Genomic DNA, 21947 nt, shown 5'->3' on the forward strand with positions numbered 1-21947 from the left:
GTGTGGCAGTATGCAGACAGCCGAGCTAGAAGAAGCCTCCCGTCTGATGGTCACTGTGCACAGATGTAGTAAAAGGCTGTCGATGACCTTGGCTGTGGCTTCCAGGCTTGTTTGGAACACTGTGTGAGGAGAGCAATAAACTGGCATGGAGCTCGTTGTGTAGCTTAGTGCCTAATCTTAGGCAAGGCCAAAGAAGTGACTAGGAAAAATGAAGAATCAAGTGAAGAAGGACAAGGGAATTTAACATGTGAATATGCTTAGCTATATTCATGAAAATTGTATTTATCCAGCAGATATAACATACTCTTTCACTTCCTCTCTTTTAAGGGTTTCCCTAACCTGCCTGGATAGAAGTGCTACTAAATGTCCAATTTCTTGTAGGTGACTTGTCAGGAAGTAACAATTATATAGAATATTATAGAATAAAGTAACAGGTGGTATTAGGGAGCACAAACTTTTGTAAAAATTATTCTTGTGATTGACAATAACCATGAAACTGTTGATAATCACTTAACTGTTTTAATGCAGCATATAGACTAAGTATGTTTCTTATTGAGTTATTTCCTAACCAGATTATTTCAGCCATGTCAAATCTGCTTTCCCCGAGAGCAAATTATAGCTGAGTGGAAGTTTGTGCTTAATATTTGAAACTCAAAACTTTTAAATTTTCACCATCTTAAATAATAATTCAAACTTTATACAGAAGACTGATGGTTAAGTGGAGCTGTATGGAGCTCTTACCCCTTTACATTCAGAAACATTACAGCATAGTAAATTTCAGAAAGCTTAACCAGGAATAAAGAGATTGCTCAGCTATAGTGAGAGTCCTTTTGCTTCTGTCTGTTTCCAGAATAACTGATTGCATTAATTCTGTGAGGCTTAATGTTTGCTCAAAAAGAAGCAGGGGAGGGCACTTCTTTGCAAGTACCTCTTACTCTCTTGATGTGAAGTGTTTTGTTTGAATGCATTAGCTTTTTGGTCTTTTTCAATTGGATTTTGTTTATAGTTGCTTTTCCTTTTCAGTTAAGCCATAATATTAAAACTGTGACCTTACGACCAAATGGTAGAAAACTGTGCTGCCTGATGCTAACACTAAAGGATACCAGCTTCCTGACAATTGATAAGGTACCATTTAAAGATGCAAATGAAATGCGGATGTATTTGGATGCAGTCCTTCAGGACAGGGTTCATACTGGTAAGTACAGTTAGAAATCATACTAATGGCAGGTGAAAGGTGAAGGCTGTGTTTTCTTTTTTCACCTTTAGCCATTTTGTCCTCCCTGTCCTACTGACTTTGTTTGCATGTTATATTTATATAAGTGTTTCTTTTTGGCCCTGAACCCAAATATTTGTTACGTATCTTTCTCTTTGATATACCTTTGTCATACTCAACAACGAGCAGAAAATCAGCTTGGACCTATTGTTTATGCTGTAAACACATGCGTATTTGAAAAACTCATACATGTTTATTGCATGTACAAAGACTCTTCTCCATTTTATTTTTTTTCTCATTTATTTATCTTTTAAGGTAGGGACTCTAGTGCCCATTAAATAAAAAAAAACAGTTCATAAAAACAAGCTTATGTCTGTACTCTCAGAATGTGGTACTGTCTGGAAATCTGCTGTGTCTTTCAACTGTAAATAACGTTCTTGCAAATAAGAATGCCAGTCAGTTAAACAACAAACTAAATGTTGTGTGCTTTTGCTGTCAGCTGGGAAACCCTCTCAGGGATCTGGCAGCTTTGGAGGTGTGCTGGGCAGCAGGACCACACAGAAGGAAGCTAATAGACAATTCTCCTATATAGAAAACCAGGTTTGTTAAACTGTTAAAGTTCACATTTTTCCCCTTATTTAATTTCATTTTTTTTCCCTTCATTTCTTCCTCTTATGCTTTTATTGTACGTTGTAACATCAGCATAAATACTCGTTTTTCATTCAAAGTCTTTGTAATCCAGAGGATTTGGAAATGTTTATGGGATGTTGTGGCAACAGGGGGTCGCCTATTCTGCACGTCTGTGGAAGTCAGCATCTGTGGAAGACCACTTAGCAATCATTCAGGCAAAGAAGAAATAGAGGGGAAAATACATGCTGGAGACGTCTGTCTCGCGGAGTTCTGAATATCTCTTTGTGTTTATAATGAACAGCCAAAATGGACTGCATCTGGATTTGTCCAAGTCAGTGTAATGCGTTTAGCAGATTTCAGCCAAATGTATACATTCAAAAGCTTCTGGCTGCATTTTTGTAAAATAGAGTTATTGAATTTATGCCTTTCTGCCCAGTTTTTCATGTAGATGTCCCAGACTTCTTCCCAAAAGTGACTTTCCTTGAAACTACTTCTGTTTATCCTTTTTCTCCTTCCATAATATAAATCTCTTGGGGTGCCTACAGGCTTTAATTTACATCATTATCTCTGTAAATATACTTTTATCACAGCTCTGAGGAAAAGTTCTTTTGATGTTGTCCCAAAACAAATTTTACATGTTGCTTAAAGGAATCTCATAGTAAAAACTTCAAGACTATATATACAGGATAAAATTTAGACATTTATAGTTTTCAAGAGTAAAATCTATGAATGTTCCTTAGCCAGCTATCAGCTCTTTTTGTTGCATTACATGTGATGTTGGCTTGGGCCAAAGCTGTTAGGGCACTGTTCTAAATGTCTGGATTTTATATGTGTGTTTGGTTTTTGCGTGTGTGTGTATATACACACATACACATATGTGTGTGTATATGTATTTAATATTATCTGGAATTGTTCTAAGGGTAGTTAGAAATCATGCTGTCTGCCTTTACATCTGAAAAAAAAAAATGTAAAGAAGACTTCAAAAACAGAAGTCCAGAGGCCTGACTTACCACGAGGAAATGAGAAGGGGATTTGAATACTATAGCAGGTTTCATGGTTAGGAGTTGCATTTGTACTGTCCGAATTTTACGCATGTCTAGTTTTTAAACTCTCACATTTTATTGCAAGCAACATTTTGTTTTCGGGTTTTATAGTGTGGCAAGTAAAGCAGCAGTGTACTAAGTACTAACTTAGACTGAATATGATCATGTTTTTAATTGTTTGGCTCATTTTCTCCCCCTATGCCCCTTGGATTTTGCAGACTCCTCCCAAAAGAGTGACTGTGGAAAGTAAGGATGAAAATCCATTTCGAAAGGTACTGGGAACTCCAGCTAGAACATCTGTTAAGAATTCCCCAGGAACCGGAACACCTAGCAACAGGGTTAACATTTCAGCTTCTCCAGCATCATCAGTCCCTCACAGAACAGGCTTATTGGAGAATCGGTAAGAATATTGCTCCTTTATCACAGTATTGTTGAAGTTTAACATGCTGCTGAGCTTTGGCTGAGCTTACTGCACTTAGGAGTAGCATTTTACTTACTATGGTTCTGCTGTTGCTTTTACTAGGATGTTAATATGTGCTTTTCTAGCCTCTGGCTCGTGCTGGCATTTGAACTTTATGAAAAACTTAGAAAAAGAATTTCTTCTGTACGCTGTATATATTATAAAACCGGATATTGTGGAAGATAGGTGAAAAATGCATAGAAAGCGTTGAAAAGACCTGTTGAATTCAAAGAGGACCATTTACTAGTCTTTCTGAAAGAGTGATTCATTCTTTTTTTTTTTTTTTCTGTCACTAGTGATAAAAGGAAAAGAACACAACCTCCTGGTTCAGAAATGAGTGAGGATTATCCCAAAGAGAATGATTCTTCCACGTAAGTAACTGCTGTTTTTGCTTTGTAATTTAAAGTGGGTTTTTTGATAGTAAATGAAAATAGCTCTGAAAAGAAAGCTTCAGTATTTCTTCTGCCTCAGTGACAATATACAGGCCAGCCACTAATAAAAGTCAGATCATACTGGATGCTTAAATAGGATTTGCATTCAGGATTAATGGGGGAAGTATAACATGATATATTAATTGATTTACCGAAGAATGGCAAGCACAAATTTTCTGTTTTCTTTTTTCAGCTTTTCTTGAATTGTCACGCGCGCGCACACACACATATAAATATATATATATATATATATTTATATATATATGTATATATATAAAACAACCGGTAGGCTCTTCATTGAACTTGCTTTGACCTTTTTTCAAGGCAAAACTCATAACTCATACAGGCTAGAACTGCTGTTTGCAAATAAACTCTTTTTGTGCACATTCACATTTCTTCACAAGTCAGAATGTTGATTTCAAGTTTATATGTTCCATAGTTGAGTACTAGAGATAATAGGAGGGAAATGCTTTAAAATAAGTTGTAAGTATCGACCAGGAGTATCCTGTATTTTCTATAACTGCTCTTGACTTCCATTTGTGTTTATCTGCAGGAATAATAAAGCCCTGAGTGATCCAGCATGGAAATATTTAAATAGTAGCAGAGAGAAACAGCTGAATCTGAAGCAGGCAGAGGAAAATAGGACATCAGGTAAAACAAACAAAAAAACAGATTAAACCTGGCTTTGGCCAGTACAGTTTTGTTCCTTTGATACCAGTTCAGAAAGCAGCTGCAGAGTTTTTCTTAACCTTTTGCTTACCCTGTGCCACCAAATTTCTTGCTCCTTACAGAGCCGCATATGAGATGCAAATGACTTCCCTCCATTTTTTCAAGCCTGCTCTGGCTGACTTCTCACTACTCACTTTGTGTGACCCTCACCCCTGAATCCATCCGCTGATGGCAGCCCATGTGTCTTCTTGCTTGGAAATTCAACGAGCTTTCCCCTAACTTGCGCCTACCATTGGGAGAGGACTTCTGTAAATGTCCAATGAATTCCTTTCCACACTCTTTTTTTTTTTTTTTTTTTTTTTTTTTAAATCCTTTAAATGCTCCTTTGCTAATAATGCCAACACAAATACAGCTTGCTTTGCAGTATTGCCTTAGAGTTTGCTTGCATTCCCTTATGTTTTCTCCAGCATTTTCAGAAGGGGAAGCTCTTTGGGACTGGAACTTTTCTTCTTTGTTATAGTAATTCTGCTGAATTCTAGAGTGTGACAAGGCTATATAGGCATTACAGTAATGTGGATAGTATGTTCATAAGCTGGTAAGCAGCACACTTCTTCAGTTATGTTTTCAAATACTGAGTCTCTTCCTTTGCCAGTTCAGATGGCACAAATATTGCTAGAGGTGCAAGCAAGGTACTTTTTTTTTTAATGAAAATCTGGTTTGCTTTTTAAAGTCAAAATTAAAATCTGGAACGTATATACTTGCAAGGCAGCTAATAGCGTTGTTGACTTCCCTCATATGGCTGTATGTTTGAAAGTTGTATGGCTCAAACAGCTTCAGGCTGGCATGGAAGGAAGTGGTTATTCATTGTCCAGCCTAATTTGTGCTGTGATTCACCTTAACAGATGTGATCTTTTTAACCCTTGGGACCATGTTTTTTTCTGTTGGCACCGAGACATTAGATTCTTAGGATCTGACAACAGCATGTTAGAACGCTGAAACAATCCTATTATGCCCCAGCTATAGTAATTAACTGCGGAATTTGTAGTGGGAAGAGAAACTGTTTTCACTTTTCAATATTTACCTTGAATTTGAGACCACTGTATTGGAAATCATTACTGAGTTTTTTTTAATATTATATATTGCAATTTGCATATGGTGTGGATTATGATGCCAAACTTTATTCAAATTCCAGCATGTTTATTTTTTATATTTGATTTAGTGCTTTATTTAAAAATCAATTCCAGAAAATTATATTTGAAGGTTTCTAAACCTTTTGGCTGAATACTTTGAATCAAATTGCTGAGATAACTAGAGCAAAATGACCTGCCTTTCTATTTCTTTTTCAAGGTGTTTTACCACTGCAGTCATCATCCTTTTATGGCAGTAGGTCCTCATCAAAAGAGTACTCCACTGGCAGTTCCACCCTGGACAGGTAGGACTGATTGCTTAGCATGAGCTATAAATGACAACTCCTTCTTGGGAAATAGGATGTTCAGGTTCCTGTTTATCAGATTGTCTGCAGACAATCTGTGTAGCTTTTATGCATAAAAATGTGTATATTTTATTTTTTCTATTCTGTATTTCAGCTGTTGCTTTTAAGAACTGAAAGTTGTAAGAATCTAAAACCACTGGAGCTCTTACATTTTGCAGAGCCTCATCAAAGAAAGTGACTTGTTCAAAGTCTGTGCGTTTATTTTTGTTTGGTTTTAAATACCTTTTTCGTAACAGAAAAGCTTAACTTCTGAAAAAAGAAATTTTTTCAAGATTTTAGCACAGAAATGCATTCCTATGCAATAGAAGCCTGGCTATGCTTGAGAGCCTCCACACTTATTCACCACTGCTTGAGACGTTTTGGAAGAATCTGGCATCAAAATCAAACTTAATGAGGAACATTTAATAGTTTAGCTGGTGTGATATCTAGAACTTGAGACTAAATCCCATCAAAATGATAGTAGCTTCATTTTTTCATAGGTCGATAAGTGATATGGGACTGTATTCCAGTAATACTAAGAGTTCCACATAGGTTGGCGTTTTTTTGTTTTAGACACTGTACAATCAGACTGTCAGTGTGTACCCTTAATAGATGAAATAAAACTTCAAGGAATAAAAAGGCATTGTCTATTTTTATACATGAAAAATTGAGGTCTCGGGTGATTAGATTACATGATCAGGAGGTCGAAAATGAAGACCTTAGCCTACATGTGATTTTTAAACAAATTGCATTATTTGTGGTCTCGTACTACAAAATCATTCTTCTTATCATACTGCATGAGGAATTGTTAAATGCCTTAAGAAACAAAGGACTTGATTATTCTGCATGCATGCCTGTGTTTATATGGAGATTTAACCAAAGAAAGCATTTCTTAAGTGCTCTGGATAAAAAAAAAAAAAAATCCATCATATCTGCTTTATATTCTGATCCATGCCAGTTGTCTTGAGGCTTCTCTAGGTCTTTTATTCTGTAGGGGTAGAATGCTGGTGTCATTACTATAGCTGGGCTATAATATGGACTATAAGGAAGGACGTTAGAAATCTTATGCTTATTATCCATTTATGTTTTTAGGTCTAGTGTATCCAGCCAGACCTCCTCAGCCAAAAGAAGCCTGGGATTTCTTTCTCAGCCTGCACCTCTTTCTGTTAAAAAAATGAGATCTAATCAAGATTATACAGGGTGGAACAAACCCCGAGTGCCCCTTTCTACTCATCCGCAGCAACAGTTACAAGGGTAGGTTGCATTTTCTTTTTCTAATGATGTGCATGATTTCATCATTAGAATGTGCACATGCTTGTTATTTGTTTCATTTAATTTAAAAAAAAAAAAAAAAGGGTCCTGAAAACAGTGAACCCGGAGACGGGGAGGACTTTGTTTCGGGTGTGGAAAATACATATTCTTAATTCATATCCTGAAAATTTTAAGTGGCGTAATAATTTCAAGCTACTTGCATTCCTTTCATATACTTGCTTTATTCATTTCTCTATCGTGTGTGTATATCCACAAGTATTTTAATATTTTTATTGTGGAAATTCTCATAGATGTCTTCCTGGTAAATACCTTCTGCTATGAGTTTTTCTTTCTTTTTTTTTTTCCTGACAAACTGTTCCAGTGAAGAATTGTGTGGGAATGGTTGGAGTGGTGGATGTCCTCCATGTTAGTAATGCCATGTTTAATAATATCTTCTGTTTTCCAGGTTTTCAAACTTGGGAAACACCTGCTACATGAATGCCATCTTACAGTCCTTGTTCTCAATTCAGTCTTTTGCTAATGATTTGCTCAAACAGGGTATTCCATGGAAAAAAATTCCACTCAATGCACTTATCAGGTAAAATTCACTTTCTGACACCTTTCTAATAGTCCTTTCCTTATCTTAGAAGATTGTGGGATTTTGTTTATTCAAGTCCTGTTCCAATGATGGCCTCAAATGAGATTTCAAAATACTCAAAATATGTAAGGTTATTTTCCAATTTCTAGGATGTCTTCATGTCAAGCTCCTACAGCACTTACTATGTCAGAAAAGCCTTTAGAACCTTAAAATATCATGAATTTTATTCTATTTCTCTAAAATCTTGGAAAGTCAGTGAGTATTTCATTGTGTTAACTTCTGCAGACGTTTTGCCCATCTCCTTGCTAAAAAGGATGTCTGCAGCCCTGAAGTTAAGAAAGAGCTGCTGAAGAAGGTGAAAAGTGCCATTTCAGCTACTGCAGAGAGATTTTCTGGTTACATGCAGAATGTAAGTACCATAGTCTCTAGAAAAGAATCCATTTTGTTCATTGACAGAATTACAGTGCAGTCCAAGCCAACCTCAGCTGGAAATTCATGAGTTTACCCTCTTTCTAGGATGCACATGAGTTCTTGAGCCAGTGTCTTGATCAGCTGAAGGAAGACATGGAAAAGTTAAACAAAACTTGGAAGAGTGAGCCAGTCCCTAATGATGATAACTCACCAGGACGGGCTTCTGATGACCTCTCAGCTACCAAAGTTTATACTTGTCCAGTTATCAGTAACTTAGAGTTTGAGGTTCAGCATTCTATCATTTGTAAAATGTAAGTAAGTTTGAGAGTTTCTGTTCGTCATAATTGTGTTAAAAAGATGCGAAATTTTCTGTGACTTCATCTGCAGATTACAGCTAGAACCAAGAAGCAAGTATGTTTTCTCCAAAGCTAGGTATTTAGAAAATATTCCAAAGTCTAGAAAGGTTGTAAACTACAAATCACACTACTTACTGCTACACACCTTCTAAAAACAATCTTATACCTCTCATTATATATTCAGTGTAATACTTCTGTGCTTTTCTTTTTGTACTAATTGAACAAGAATAGGGATGAAAAGAGGTGCTGGCCAATGTTTCCTTTCAGGGAAGGGAAGATGGGGCTGGGGTGTTTTGTTTTTGTTTTCCCCTGTTCTTCTAAGACCTTCCAGGAAACATGGGAAAGTGTTCTTTTTTGGGAGGGGAGAATATCTCTGTTATTGCAAGAAAAGAAACAAACTGGTATTTCTGCTGCACTTGTTGTGGCCTGTGAGGCACATACTGTTGAATATTTTCATTCCACAGAGTTTTCATGAGCACAGATCTTTTTGAGTATTACTTGAGGGTGCTGCATTAGTCCCCTAAAATAATTATATGTAAACTGCATGCAAATAATAATTACTGATGTTTTCTTTTCTCTCTGTCCCAAAACACAGTAAAACTGAGATTTCTTTTTAAAAGTGCTTTCCCTTCTGAGATTGCACTGACTTATTTTCCTCCTACGAATGTGAATAAATAAGGCTTGTTCCGCTATGCAGCAGTCATTTTGATTTCTGAATACCTCATCACTTGGTCTCTTAAAACTAGATTTCAGTCAAGGGTGTGTGTGTGGTTTTTTTTTTGTTTTTCCTTTTTTTTTTTTTTTAAAACTCTTGGTCTTGCGTAAATGTTTCTTTCAACTCAAAGTATCAAAGTGAAATCTCCAAATTATCCTTTGTCACAATTCTCATAGACTTTTGATGAGTAAAATACGTTTTTTTTTTTTTTTCAAGATGCTTATATTTACTGGGAAGAGGTGAAGTTGCTTGACGCTTTACAAAAAATATTGTATTTATTTCAAGTATGTTTATCAGATGTCCTTTTCTCTTCATGTTTCTTTTCATTTTTAGGTGTGGTGAAACGGTCACTAAACGAGAGCAGTTTAATGACCTTTCCATTGACCTTCCTCGAAGGAAGAAATTACTTCCATCTCGATCAATCCAGGATTCCCTTGACCTCTTTTTTCGGGTACATTAGATCTTACTTCTTTTCAGTGTTATTGTTTTTTTTTTTTTTTTTTTTTTTCCTCCCCTTGTAGCTCACTAATAGTTTTTATAGCAGTGACTACAGGTTTATTGAAATAACTGTATTTTTGTGGGGTTTGAACATAAACTGTACGGCGAAGTTTTTTTTCTTAAAATGCTCTGTAGGCATCAACCAATCCTTAGGATACTGCTGGAAAATAGGTAAATTTATCCATTTTGTGGTGGAAAAATTGAGGCTTAAACAAATAGGAGAAGGAAGACTATCAAATTGAGATAATTACTCAATTGCTGCTTCCTCCTGGGCTAGAATGCTTCAACTGCTAGTATAATTGGTATAATTGGCGTAGGGGAAAATGGTCATACAGGTATATTAACTAAAAAGTACTTGTAGCGTGTGTGGATGCTCATCTTTTAAGTAGACTTGCAACACAGGGTTTTTGAAAGCAAAAACTAAACCCTAACCCAATGAATTAGGTGGTGTATTTTGTTAGTCACCAAAATCAACTCTTTTCTTGAGAAAACTTGATTTTATTTGTTTTTCCTCTTAGTCCCATTACAGATAGAATAATGTATGTGCTGCTGCTTCTGAAAACTGATGGGTTTTTATGCTTGTTTATTTTTTTTCAATACTAAGGTAGTAGTGTTGTTATTTGCCCTCACATTTGAAGAAACAGACTCTAGATACTTGATTTTGAGGTCATATAAATCCAGCACAGTGATTCTTTTCCCTTTGCAGCTTGTTCAATACTCTGCTCCGGAACTGCATGTCTGTGGCAATGTTTAAATGAGGATAGCTTTTCAGGAAAAAAGTTGGAGCTCTTTGGAAAAGCTTAATGGCAAATTGTCATCTACCAAAGTCCATTAAAGAGAAAACTGGGGGGAGAGAAAACCATAAACCTTTCAAAATTTGTCTTCTCTCTTTGGAAGCTAATCTGTCTCATTTTACCAGCTATCTCAATGGTCTGGGCAGTAGACTTTTTGGGGAAAATATTTGTCACAATCTCATTCCACCTGTTAACTATTACTAAATTGTAAACTTTGCTACCTGTTCTCTTATCAGATGCCCCTTTATTAGGTCGTGTTGAAGATTAGCATAGTTTTAACAGCAACTTCTGTCTTGTAGAGTTTCTTTGACAGTCAAAAGTGATGTGCTTTCTCTGTTTGATATTTGTTGTTTGTTTCACTAGTCATTTTTATGCTCTCTTAAATAGGCAGAGGAGATTGAGTATTCCTGTGAGAAATGCAATGGAAAGTCTGCTGTTGTCACACATAAGTTCAATAGGCTTCCCAGGTAAACGCTGTCATCTTTTGGTTCTTTCCTGTGTGTGGAAATGCAAATTATGAAAGTACAGATAAACCTGCTTCAGAGAAGAAGGCTGGGATAACAGCAGGGTGATATGTGGAGTGGTCAACATGAGAGGCACGCACAGCTGCTCTTCCTGGCCCAGTTCACTGTAGGCACAGGTTCCTCGTGCTGCTCTTGCGTTTTCCTCTAAAGAAGCTCTGTATTGCCCCCCAGGCAACCTTTTCAACACTTCTTTCCTCCCTGTCATTCCACAAGGAGCTCTTTTGTTTTCCTCCTTCCACTTTTCTTGGGGTATGGGGTAGCAGAGGGAGCCTTGGGGAAGGCGGAGGCAATAAGCATATTCTGGATTTTAGTATTTTATACACTATATACCTGGTAGCCAGAATTGAATTGGAGCTATTACTACCACAAAGTTATAGAGAGTTTAGTTTGGTTACTTCTTTCTGTGCTGATGCTTGTTCTTTCTGTCTCATAAGCACTTTGAGGTTTAATGGCCTATTCAATACTTTCTAACCTTGTGTCTGGGTTTAATTCATCACTTGGATTGGAAGTGCTGGAGGTAGAGATCAGCTATGGATGATTTTTGACTGACCTGTGTCCTTGTCCTGTGAATATTCATACTGAACCCAGTAACTTGGTTTACTGGAAAGCATAGCTTGTATTTTGCCTGAATAGCATATGCACCATGCTGGCAGAGTAAAACGCTTTCACAGTTTTTGGTTATTAGCACAATACAAGTGATGACTGTGGTGTTAGACAGCTTTACTGGCCACAGCTGTCTCCCAGAAGGATCTTGATGAAAGTGTGCTGTGCTTGCACTCCTGGCATTCAGGAGCCATCACAGCTGTGTTGTGTTGCCTACAGTCTGTATGCCCTGAAACATGACTGGTTGGGGGACAACCGCTCTCACAAGGTTGGATGGTTAACTAGTAGTGTCACTTCTCAGGCAGGAGACAGATCACGCTTTTTCCCCCCAAGTAATAATCTGTTCTAAAATTAGTTGAATATATTTTGTAAACAGGGCTATTTGGATTTTCAGTAGATTTTCTGACTTCTGCCTTGGGCATAATGTTGCCATTTATACCTCTTATATCTTTCAGGGTCTTGATTCTTCATCTAAAAAGATATAGCTTCAATGTAGCATTATCTCTCAATCATAAAGTTGGGCAGCAGGTGGTTATTCCAAGATACTTAACGCTGCTTTCGCACTGTACGGAAAGCACTCGGCTGCCCCTGACGCTAGGATGGAGTGCCCATTCTGCAGTGTAAGTGTACGACTCGTGGTTGATCTGTGCCCTATTCCTGGGGTGAAGAGCATATGCTATGAGATGAGCAGTGATCAGATGTACTCCAGATGAGGTCTGGGAACTTCACAGGCACCACAGTTTGATATTTAATTTAGTACTTTTGTTGTGCTGTGCTAGTTCATAACGATGCCAGCATGAGAATCCATATGGGAAGGAAGTGTTAGGAAGATGTATGAGAAGACTACTCAGTAAGGTGGAAATATTCTGTCTGATCTAGGTAACCTGCATTTCACAGTGTGCTTAACTCTGCTCAGGAGGTATAAAGGTAGAATTTTACCAGCCACCTTCCCACCTTCCACTTCCACCTCACACATGTCTGTTTTTTTTTTTTTTTTTTTTTTTTTTTTTTTTTTTCCTCCTATGCTGCATCTGAGGACATGTGAATGTTTTCTAGCAGTTTGCTTGAACTATAGAAATCTGTACCTCTTAAGCATGTTAAACTAACCAGAACAAAAATAGCTTAGAATATGCTTGGAACAGATTTTCAATGACTTTTTTTAGTTGTTGAACTATTTTGGTTATCCAGAGAGTGGAATAGGGTGAGAAGACTGGAGAACAGCAGCCCTGGTTTGAGGGGAAGATTGGAAGGTGTTTTTGCACAAGCATCCGTTTGGAGGATATATCTGTAGAGATAGTGATGGAATTGGAGGAGCCCATGAGAAGATCAAGTGAGCAGGAAGCTTGTGTAGAAGAATCTAGGCAAGGGAGAAGAAACGGAGACATGGGACATGTCGGAAAACCGGCTAATCCAGACAGCAACAGGAGACTGTGGTTTGGGAGCAGGAACTCAAGTGTTGGTGGGAAAAAAGGAGGAATGAGTTGTCTTGACATGGGAGTCCAAAGCCTTTAATTTGAGTTTGTCCCTAAGGGTACATCACTAAGAAATGAATCAAGTTGAAAGGATTACATGTGTTTTTGAAAGGCTGTTGTATATTTATAGCATCATAGAGTTACTACACTAAATCTAAGCAGTTAGCAAGTACATAATGGTATTCTACTTGCTTCTTTGGCCATAAATTTGCATGCACAGCAGACAAGTAAACATTTATCTTTTTGAAGCCTGTGACTGCTGCAGTTAATACTTTGTTCCTTTTTAATAGTTCCCGTCCATTGAAAGCCTCCCAAATGGTGAATTCTTGTACTGTAAGCACTTCCACACCTTGTAGGTGAGTTATAGCTCTAAAATTCTAAAATAGCCATGGCTTTGGGTTTGGTGGAGTCATTTTTAAGATATTTATTTTCTAATTCAAATTTTATTCTTTCCTTTTATTTTTAGTTTTTCTGTTGAAATAAATTTTTACCTACTGTCTTTTTTTTTCAATATCTGCATTTTATTGGTATTACAAGTTAGCTGAAACAAAGATTAATGGCACAATCTGGTTAGTTGACATGATCCCATTAGCATTTCTCTTAAACTTTTGGAGGCTTTTAAGTAAGCAAGGATTACATTTTCCAAGAGGAAAGTGCGTGCCAAAAGAACTGGATATAGTTTGTTCAGACAGTTTGACATTGCCAACCACCTTAAGCTGGCTTGCATTTGTAGTTGCAAGTCATTTCTAAAGAAGCAAAGTGTTTTCTAATTCTGCAGCCTAGTTCTTTCTTCTCTTCTTATTTATGGAGTCCTGATGAGTGTTCTGGGAACAGGTGGTTAATTCCTCAAGTTTATTTGTAAAAGACGAGAGGGGATTATTTTTATAGGTCCTTTGAAAGGCCTGTTTTTGACACAGTGGAAAATGTGATAATTGTGCTGGGTATTTTTGCATTGTGGAATGCATGTAGACCAGATTTCTTAATTTGGCAGAAATTATGAACCCAGACTCCCTTGTCTTTAGCTTTTATAGAAGTAAGAAGTAATTTTAGCACAATAAAAGGCTGAATTTGAAACCTGCAAGAATAGTGCAAATTTGAGATGTTTATGTCCTAATAATAACATTGGAAATCCTGTGTCCAAGTAATGAGTTTTACATGTTACTATGTTCTCAATGCAATGAATATAGTCCACGTTTGTTGGTCAATATAGAAGTGCAGTTTCTTGGCTTGTGGACTTGTTTCTGCTAGTTCTTGAAATGAATACCTTGTGAAAGCAAAAGGTAACACGTGGGACACCAGCAAGTAGAGTAGTCTGGTAAATTTATCTGTTGGGAAAGTAGGTAGCTGTAGCTTCTGAGGATGTAAGTTGCTATTTCAGGCTTGAGGAAGCTGTGTCCGTCCACCTAGCAAGAGATCTCTCTTCTAAAACCCCTGCCTGCTATAGCAATAAACTTGTCACCAGTTGCCCTTTGCTCCCCAAACTCTACTGCCCTCCAACGTGAATGCTCGGTCTAACAGATTTGTTTTTAAAACAGAATTGTACAGTGCTATAAAGTTTTATAGACATGTTTTTAATTCACAGAAAATACACGTTCAAGTCGAAGAGCTCCACAGCACTCTATGTAGATTCTGATAGTGATGATGAGCCATTGAAACGCTCTGTTGCTCACAGTCAAAGGTTGTGTACCATACAGAGCAGAGATCAGCAGCAACTACAAGAAGAGCAAGAAAAGGTAAGGGGGAAAATAGAGCCTTTCTTATACATAAATTTTGTATGTGCTCACCTCTGGCCTGTGCTTTCCCTAGCATAGACTGCAAGTAAAACTGATGGAAGATCATTTTTTCTCCTAATTAGCACTGTGATGCAGAAAGGGAGTGCTTTGCCATGCCAGCTAATTGACCTGTCTGTACAGTTGTCTTGGGTTCCCCTGGAAGCAGAGGTAATTGTGTTGCAGCTGCACTTAACTCCTCAGGTTATGTGGTTTTGTGAGCCCCTTGGGTACCTTTCATTAACGATGCTTCCAGACTGAAATATGGTTGACTGTCGATAATAGAATTATGCAGTAAAGCTCTTGATTAAATTAGAGCCATTGCAAGCTGGTTTGGGCCATATCCATAATTGCTGTAAATTCTTGCACATCACAAACTGTGTCCCCTTTCAAGTAGGTCTTCTCAAAAACTTTTAGAAACTGAAGCCAGCAGTTTCGGGAAGGGGGCATGTGCGAGTGTGCAAAGATCCTGTTGCCTGATGTTAGGGCATAATTAACTTCAAACTTCTTTAGAGTTTTTTGTTGTGACCAGTGTTGATGATGATGGGGGGGGGGGGGGGTTGAGTTGGATTTGGTTGTTTGGGTTGGGCAGAGGGGAGCTTTGATCAGGGCAATATATGAGCAAGTGGATGAATCCTCTGGGGAAGCATGATGACATGAAAGGACAAGTAAGAATCATAAAGGATTTTGCTTTGCAGTACTATTTTTCTTCTATTGGAGGGCTGCAGGCCTGGTGCATAGGGAGTCCTGTGTCCCAACTTTTGTACAGCTTTTTACAATACTCATGGGGTATTTCAATCAAGTAGGGAAAAGTGATCTTGGTGCCTTTTGGACAGGCATAAAGCGGGCTGGACAGCAGTGCTCAGAGGAATAACACTCCACAGTTTCCAATCCAATAGGAAGAACAAACCAAGGGACTGAGTATCCTGGTCCAGTCAGTGTTTATAAATCATAGAATAAATCATAGAATATGATAGAATAAAGAATAGAATAGAGAATAGAGAATATGTTTATTAAATTTGTGTGAGAACCACAACTGGAGAGGACTGCAAGTATGTTAAAGCTGAGAACTACAGTTAAGAATGATCTTGAATCTGAGAAATTGTCTAAAAATAGGAGGATGTTTCAGCAGGGACAAGCTCAGGGTACTAATCTTAGCAGGACTAATCAACTGTGTAAATGCAGGATGGGAACAGCTGGCAAAGTGGTGGGACTTCCAAAGGAGCTCGGGATGGCAGTGTCCGACTGCTTGGGAAAGTCAAATGTTATGGGCTGTATAGACAGAGGCGTAGCCTGCAGAGTCCATGAAACAGCCCTTCTTTTTTCCTCAGGATTGAGCTTTAGCTGGAGTTCTGTATGCTGCTTTGAGCTTCAGATTCCTGTAAAGTTATAGATTAAATGGAGAGAGATCAGATTTAAAAAAAAAATGAAAATAAAACACGAACAGGGAGAGAATGGCAGATATCTGAGGAGACAGCAAGCAATGAATTTGGGTTGTTCAGTTTAAGGAGAAACCAGTGCAGGATATTTATCTTGAAGGAAGTGAAAGAAATAGTTGGAAGCATTGGGATTGTTTTCCTTGTCTGTGATGGATAGGACAAGAGGCAATAGATTTAAAGTGTAGTCAGTAATTTTTAGACTAAACACTAGGTAAAACTTCATAATAATAAGGATATGAAATAGAAAACCCTTTGCCTGAAGAATAGAAAGGACTTTTCCTGAGTGACATATCTATAGCTGGCTGATGGGAGAACTAACTAGCTTGTCTTTTGAAGTCCCTTCTCTGTATAGAGAAGTATTCCAAACTGCTTTAGAGGATTCTTCAAGTTCTTTTGTGAGGAGGTTTAGGGAATAAAGTATATTAATTTGACTAACAAATTATACTCTTCCCAGACTGTTGTGGGAAGGAGACAGTGGTAGTGACAATTCCACATACGTTACTTTTTTTTTTTTTTTTTTTTTTTTTTTTTTTTTTGTCCACGTTAGCCACTCCTCAACCACAGACCTGTCCTGCAGTCTCTAGTTAACCATATCCTCTCTCTTTCTCTGTGTTGCGCTGGGCAGACCTGGCCTTGGTCTTTGGAAGTGGCATTGCCACTGCTGCACCAGTGACACTGCTCTGCTTCTGACCGCTGCTCTGTGTACGCCCACGTTAGGGACCTGGTAATTCCTGTGTGCAGCCAGTGTACCCAGTGACACCCCGTGCAGGAGAGCAGCAGCAGTGACACTAGATTGTCAGGGCAGTAGCTGTTACTAAGCTAATGTGGACAGAACTGGGGTTTCTGGGATTCTGGCCTCTGCAGGTGAAATAGTATTTTAAGTACTTTTTCAAATATGCTTATTTAAAGCAGCCCATGTTAGAACCTAATCTACTTAAACCCTATGCAAATAATTTCTATTAGAAAAGTCATATTCAAATAATGTACAGTTGCTGCCAAGCCTTTAAAGTCCATCCACTGAATTAGTGGTAGCTGTTGGCAGAGTGCCTGGAACTAGAGTTTACTGAAGAGCTAAATCAGTTTTAATGTTAGTTGTTTCCTCTACAGGTGCAGAGCGAGAAATCAGAAAACTTAAAAAGCAGCTATTCTGCTTTCTTTGTACACTGCATGAATAAATGTGAGGAGAGAGATTAAAATCTATCAGTATTAAATCTTGAAGGGCATGATGGCTAGAAATAGGTGATTTAGTTGGCTAATTCATTTGGTAATATTGTTTGATAAGTCAGTTTTAATGCAAAGTGTTTGCTGTTTAAGATTTGTTCTGCTCATGAAATCTTGTTATATATAAGTAACAAGTAGCAGTAAAAGGACATATTTCTGTTTACTTTCACTACATTGAGTTCCATACAAATGTATTTGAAATAAGACCTAGATAAATATATCCTCTTTAAAAACTTTAAATAAATCTAAGCATGTTATAACCAGTATATTTGCTTATATGTATATATATATGCATGAAGGTTAACTTCCATATCAGCAATTAATATCAGGTTGATTTAAATGACTGTGTTTGTTTGCAAATCAATATGGCTTAATAGTTCATAAGCATCTGCTTTGGGAAAATATCTAAAACAGGAATAATGCACTCAAGATTAAAGTGTTTCTCCCATTTTCTATTTTAAAGTCTTTTTACTCTGTGGGGGGGGAGAAGTCCCCCTTTCCTCAACTGACATCTCTCTGATCTGATTTGCTGAGTTCTTCTGCCCCCCAGTTTCTCATGGCAAATCTGCAGCAAAAGGCTTGAGGATTCATCAGAACTTGAAGGTGGAACACACGTGTTGAAGAAAAGGAAGGAGAGGGGAAGGGTTGGCTTGTATATGTTAATCCACAGGGCCTGTAAAAACTGGTTGTAGTTTATAATTAAAATATAATTCCTTGGAGTGAATGTAGCTACAAAGGTTGCATCTCCATTGAGTCTTATAACTATCTGTTTAATGTTGACAGAGCCAAACTCCCACTCCCTAGGGTTAATCAAAAAAAAAATTCCACAGAAATGCAAAGCTTATGTTATATACCTGTTTATTCAAGTATTTAATCATAACTCCATTCATCTCTAGGGTTCAAAAAGAAGTAAAATGGAGTGTGATAAACCGGAGCTAGGAAATGCTGGTTTTGATGGGATGAGTGAAGATGAGCTGCTAGCAGCTGTCTTAGAGATTAGCAAAAGGGAAGCTTCCTTGTCTCTGAGCCATGATGAAGATAAGCCCACAAGCAGCCCAGACACTGGTTTTGGAGAGGATGAAATTCAGGAATTGCCAGAAAACCTGGAATCTGTGGAGGTGGAGAAACCCAAAGCAGCATTAGAATCGGGTAAGGTGAAGCAACTGTCTTACCTTGGGCCCCAGTGAGTTAAAGCAGGTCACTGATGACAGTGGATTAATAATATGTGATAGCAGAAGCTGGATGCAAATGTACTGCTGAAACTGCCTGAGCTGCTCAGAGTTTTATTAGGGTTTCCCCGTGTATAAATCTGCTCATTCATTGAACTGTAAAAACATTTTCTTATGTGGTGTCTGTCATCTCTCTGATAAAGGTAAGGTCATCTGAGGAGGTCCTTTCCCTTTTTCTGCACATGCCTCCACTGGTTTCCTTCTTAGAGAATTCAAATTACTAAGATTTGTCAGCATAACAAGAGAGTTTTTAAACACTATAGTTGCTGTAGACCAAGCATCATGGTAGCAGTGTTCAGGTGGCTGGTCTGTGGGAGTACAGAACAGCTGATCTACAGTAGATAAGACTAGAGTTCTTTCATAAATCTGGTTTTCTTCCTTAGTTTCTGATGAATTGAGCTCCATCGCTGTATTTTTCATAACATTTTGAATGTGTTGGTAGACCTTTCAGCACAGAGACTCTACCTGCTTTTCCAAATTATGGTCTCTGACTTGCAAGCATAGCTAGCTACGTGGAGTCTCTGATCTTCAGTATGGGGAATTATGATTCTCTCTTTAGCTGACTGAAAAAATTTGGGTGTTTATTATTTGAGGTGTGCTCCATGCTTTCAATCAGATTTCTCTTTCCACTAGACTAGTAATAGAGGCAAGCAATATCCTTTTCTTTTAAGAACTAGGAAGTTAATTTTTTAACAACAATAAAAATCATTATTTTCAAAAATTGCACTTGTTTCCCTGGACAACTCTTGAAAACTTTCCTGTTGGAAAGGAGCATTCAAGAAAAGTAGTTCTGTGTCTAGTCTTGTTTGCATGCTCTTATGTGTACTCTGACATTACTTATTGTTGCGTAAAAGGAAGATGTGAGGATGTTGCTACCTAAATATAGGTATCAACCTATATTACATGTATATATACATTTTCTTTGAAAAGTATATTGTAATTATTTGAAGGCTGTAATGTGACACAAGGAGTGTACATTTATTAGAATTATTTTTAATGAAGAAATTAGTCTAACACTCCACATTGCATTCAGCTTTCTGTAAGTGAATGTATATGGCCAAAACCAACCCATGACTATTCCAAGCATATGGTTTGGGATCCAGATAAAATACATATCTCCGTATTTTGAGTTACCAGTTTATGGCAGATGAAGGCTACACATCATGAGTTCACAATCCTGTGTTCTATTTAGAGGAAACTTTAATTGCAAAGGATGCTTTGCTACATGAGACAAGATGATTCTAAATACAATGAATATAACTTAATCCATTTTTGCTGTTGCTAGTAATCAGGTATTTTTGTGAGCACTGTATAGTTAGTGCTGCTTTCAAAAAAGCTTTGAGGATAAGACCAGGCTAATTTAAATATGACAAAAGTCTTTTTTCCTGTGTGACCCTCAAAGGAGGGTCAAGAGTGTTTCTTCTAAAACTGAAAGTCTTGAAAGGTCACATAACACTCGTTCTTGTGTGGTGGGTTTATTTTATTTTTTTATTATTATTTTTTTCCCCATGTTTTAAGAGGGTTAGATCGATGGATTAGACTTCCAGTTCTGGTAGACTTATGTTTAAGAGACTCCAGGTCTTCCCAATAACCACGGGACAGATGCTGAAGTCTGCTTTTCTACTGCAGCGCCAAAATGGGATGTTTCATGTTGGTGTGTGATAGCTCTTGGAGCAGCTCCTGAGTGTTTCTCAGCTATAAGCAAACAGAGGAATTGATGTCTTGCAACTGGGGAAGACACATGCACAAATGTTTGTTCTGGTTCCTTGTAAAAAATATTTACTTTGAAGGTGGACTATAACTTTAAACGTTCTTGCACTTTCAAATCTATAGATATTATTCACGAAACTGAGTTATGAACTGAAGGAAAAAGCTGTCAAATCTAAACAGTGTTTGAGACTTACGCTTTCTGCTTTCTCAAAGATGATTTAGCTTTAGTTGTAGCTTCATCAAAGCATGCAGGAATATAATGTGCAAAGCAAAATGATTTATTTAATCCTGGATTCCTTCTACAGTAATTTCCAACCATGACAGGTGTCAGCTACACAACTGCAGCTACTTAGGTAAAGTTGCTCTTTTTCAGCATATGTATAAAGATGGGATTAATCAAATGATTCATCTTACACTTTCTAAAATAACAGTAAGAATCCCTTTTGGAACTTTTCTCATTTGACTGTGGGGTATTTTATAAGGCCAGGGAGCTCTCCCTGTCAATAGATGTCACTGTGCTGCAGTGATTGTGGTGGTTTAAAGAGGATTTAGCTGGTAACAAACAAGGACCCAGGAAAGCATAACTGTACTTTCTGCTTCCTCAGGTCCTGCCAATTTCACTGAGATAACTAAAGATTTTGATGAGAATAAGGAAAACAAAACTCCGGAAGGCTCCCAGGGAGAGGTTGACTGGCTGCAACAGTACGATATGGAGAGAGAGAGGGAAGAACAAGAACTTCAGCAGGCACTGGCTCAGAGCCTTCAAGAACAAGTAAGAATGCCAGCTTGCTCCCGGTCTTCCCTGACACTGGAAACCTCATGGCTGAAGGAAAAGTTACCCTGTGTTTATACAGTAAGGGGGATACACTTAGGTGTATTTTCTATGTGCTTTGAAAACCATACCATACCACAAACTTCCAGATTTCTTAAAGCTTTTCTTGCACATTATCGTGCCTGCAATGTTATATAAAATTGATGATAAACTAAACTCTTGCTAGCTGTCGTCTAGAACTGATACCCTCAGCTTCCCTGTGACTTGCTGCAGGGTCTTCAGGCAAGCAGCATCTTCTCAGGAGTCAAAGTGAGAGAAGCAGTTTCCAAAGCAGAGGGTGAGGAAGACCACACCAGGTCTGGCTGAAGATCTGTCTAGCCCAGTACCTTATTTTTGTTAATAGTCAACAAGGTGTGCTTAGTAAAGGAACAGAGCAATGATATGATGATACTTTTCAAAGTTAAATTAGAAAAATGATCACAAATCATTCTGACTACAGCCAGTGCTTTAAATAATATTGGGAGAGATTTGGGATCGTGGGTAGTGTGCTAAGCATCTGTATTCCAATTGAATTCCAAAACTTAACTGATGTACTAAAAATTTAGCTCAAGCCTGCAAAATAAAGCAAATGCTTAGCCAGGTCTCTCTCTTAAACAAGCCCCTGCATC

At 37.8% G+C, this 21947-nt stretch overlaps 1 protein-coding gene across 1 annotated transcript in view; it reads left to right on the forward strand.

Annotated features, from left to right (window-relative positions):
- USP37 (ubiquitin specific peptidase 37) overlaps positions 1-21947 on the forward strand; it is a 31249-nt gene that overhangs the window by 2769 nt on the left and 6533 nt on the right. The window contains exons 2-18 of the mRNA XM_010215339.2: positions 1024-1195; positions 1713-1813; positions 3105-3286; positions 3643-3717; positions 4331-4428; positions 5794-5878; positions 7010-7171; positions 7635-7766; positions 8052-8175; positions 8283-8488; positions 9582-9699; positions 10928-11007; positions 12123-12287; positions 13430-13495; positions 14722-14872; positions 18465-18717; positions 21113-21279. Coding sequence (XP_010213641.2) covers positions 1024-1195; positions 1713-1813; positions 3105-3286; positions 3643-3717; positions 4331-4428; positions 5794-5878; positions 7010-7171; positions 7635-7766; positions 8052-8175; positions 8283-8488; positions 9582-9699; positions 10928-11007; positions 12123-12287; positions 13430-13495; positions 14722-14872; positions 18465-18717; positions 21113-21279 — 2337 coding nt within the window. The remainder of the gene's footprint in view (positions 1-1023; positions 1196-1712; positions 1814-3104; positions 3287-3642; positions 3718-4330; positions 4429-5793; positions 5879-7009; positions 7172-7634; positions 7767-8051; positions 8176-8282; positions 8489-9581; positions 9700-10927; positions 11008-12122; positions 12288-13429; positions 13496-14721; positions 14873-18464; positions 18718-21112; positions 21280-21947) is intronic.

This window comes from Tinamus guttatus, unplaced genomic scaffold (assembly GCF_059628265.1).
Source record: "Tinamus guttatus ecotype Peru unplaced genomic scaffold, ASM5962826v1 Tinamus_guttatus_pri_ptg000060l, whole genome shotgun sequence".
Classification (NCBI taxonomy): domain Eukaryota; kingdom Metazoa; phylum Chordata; class Aves; order Tinamiformes; family Tinamidae; genus Tinamus; species Tinamus guttatus.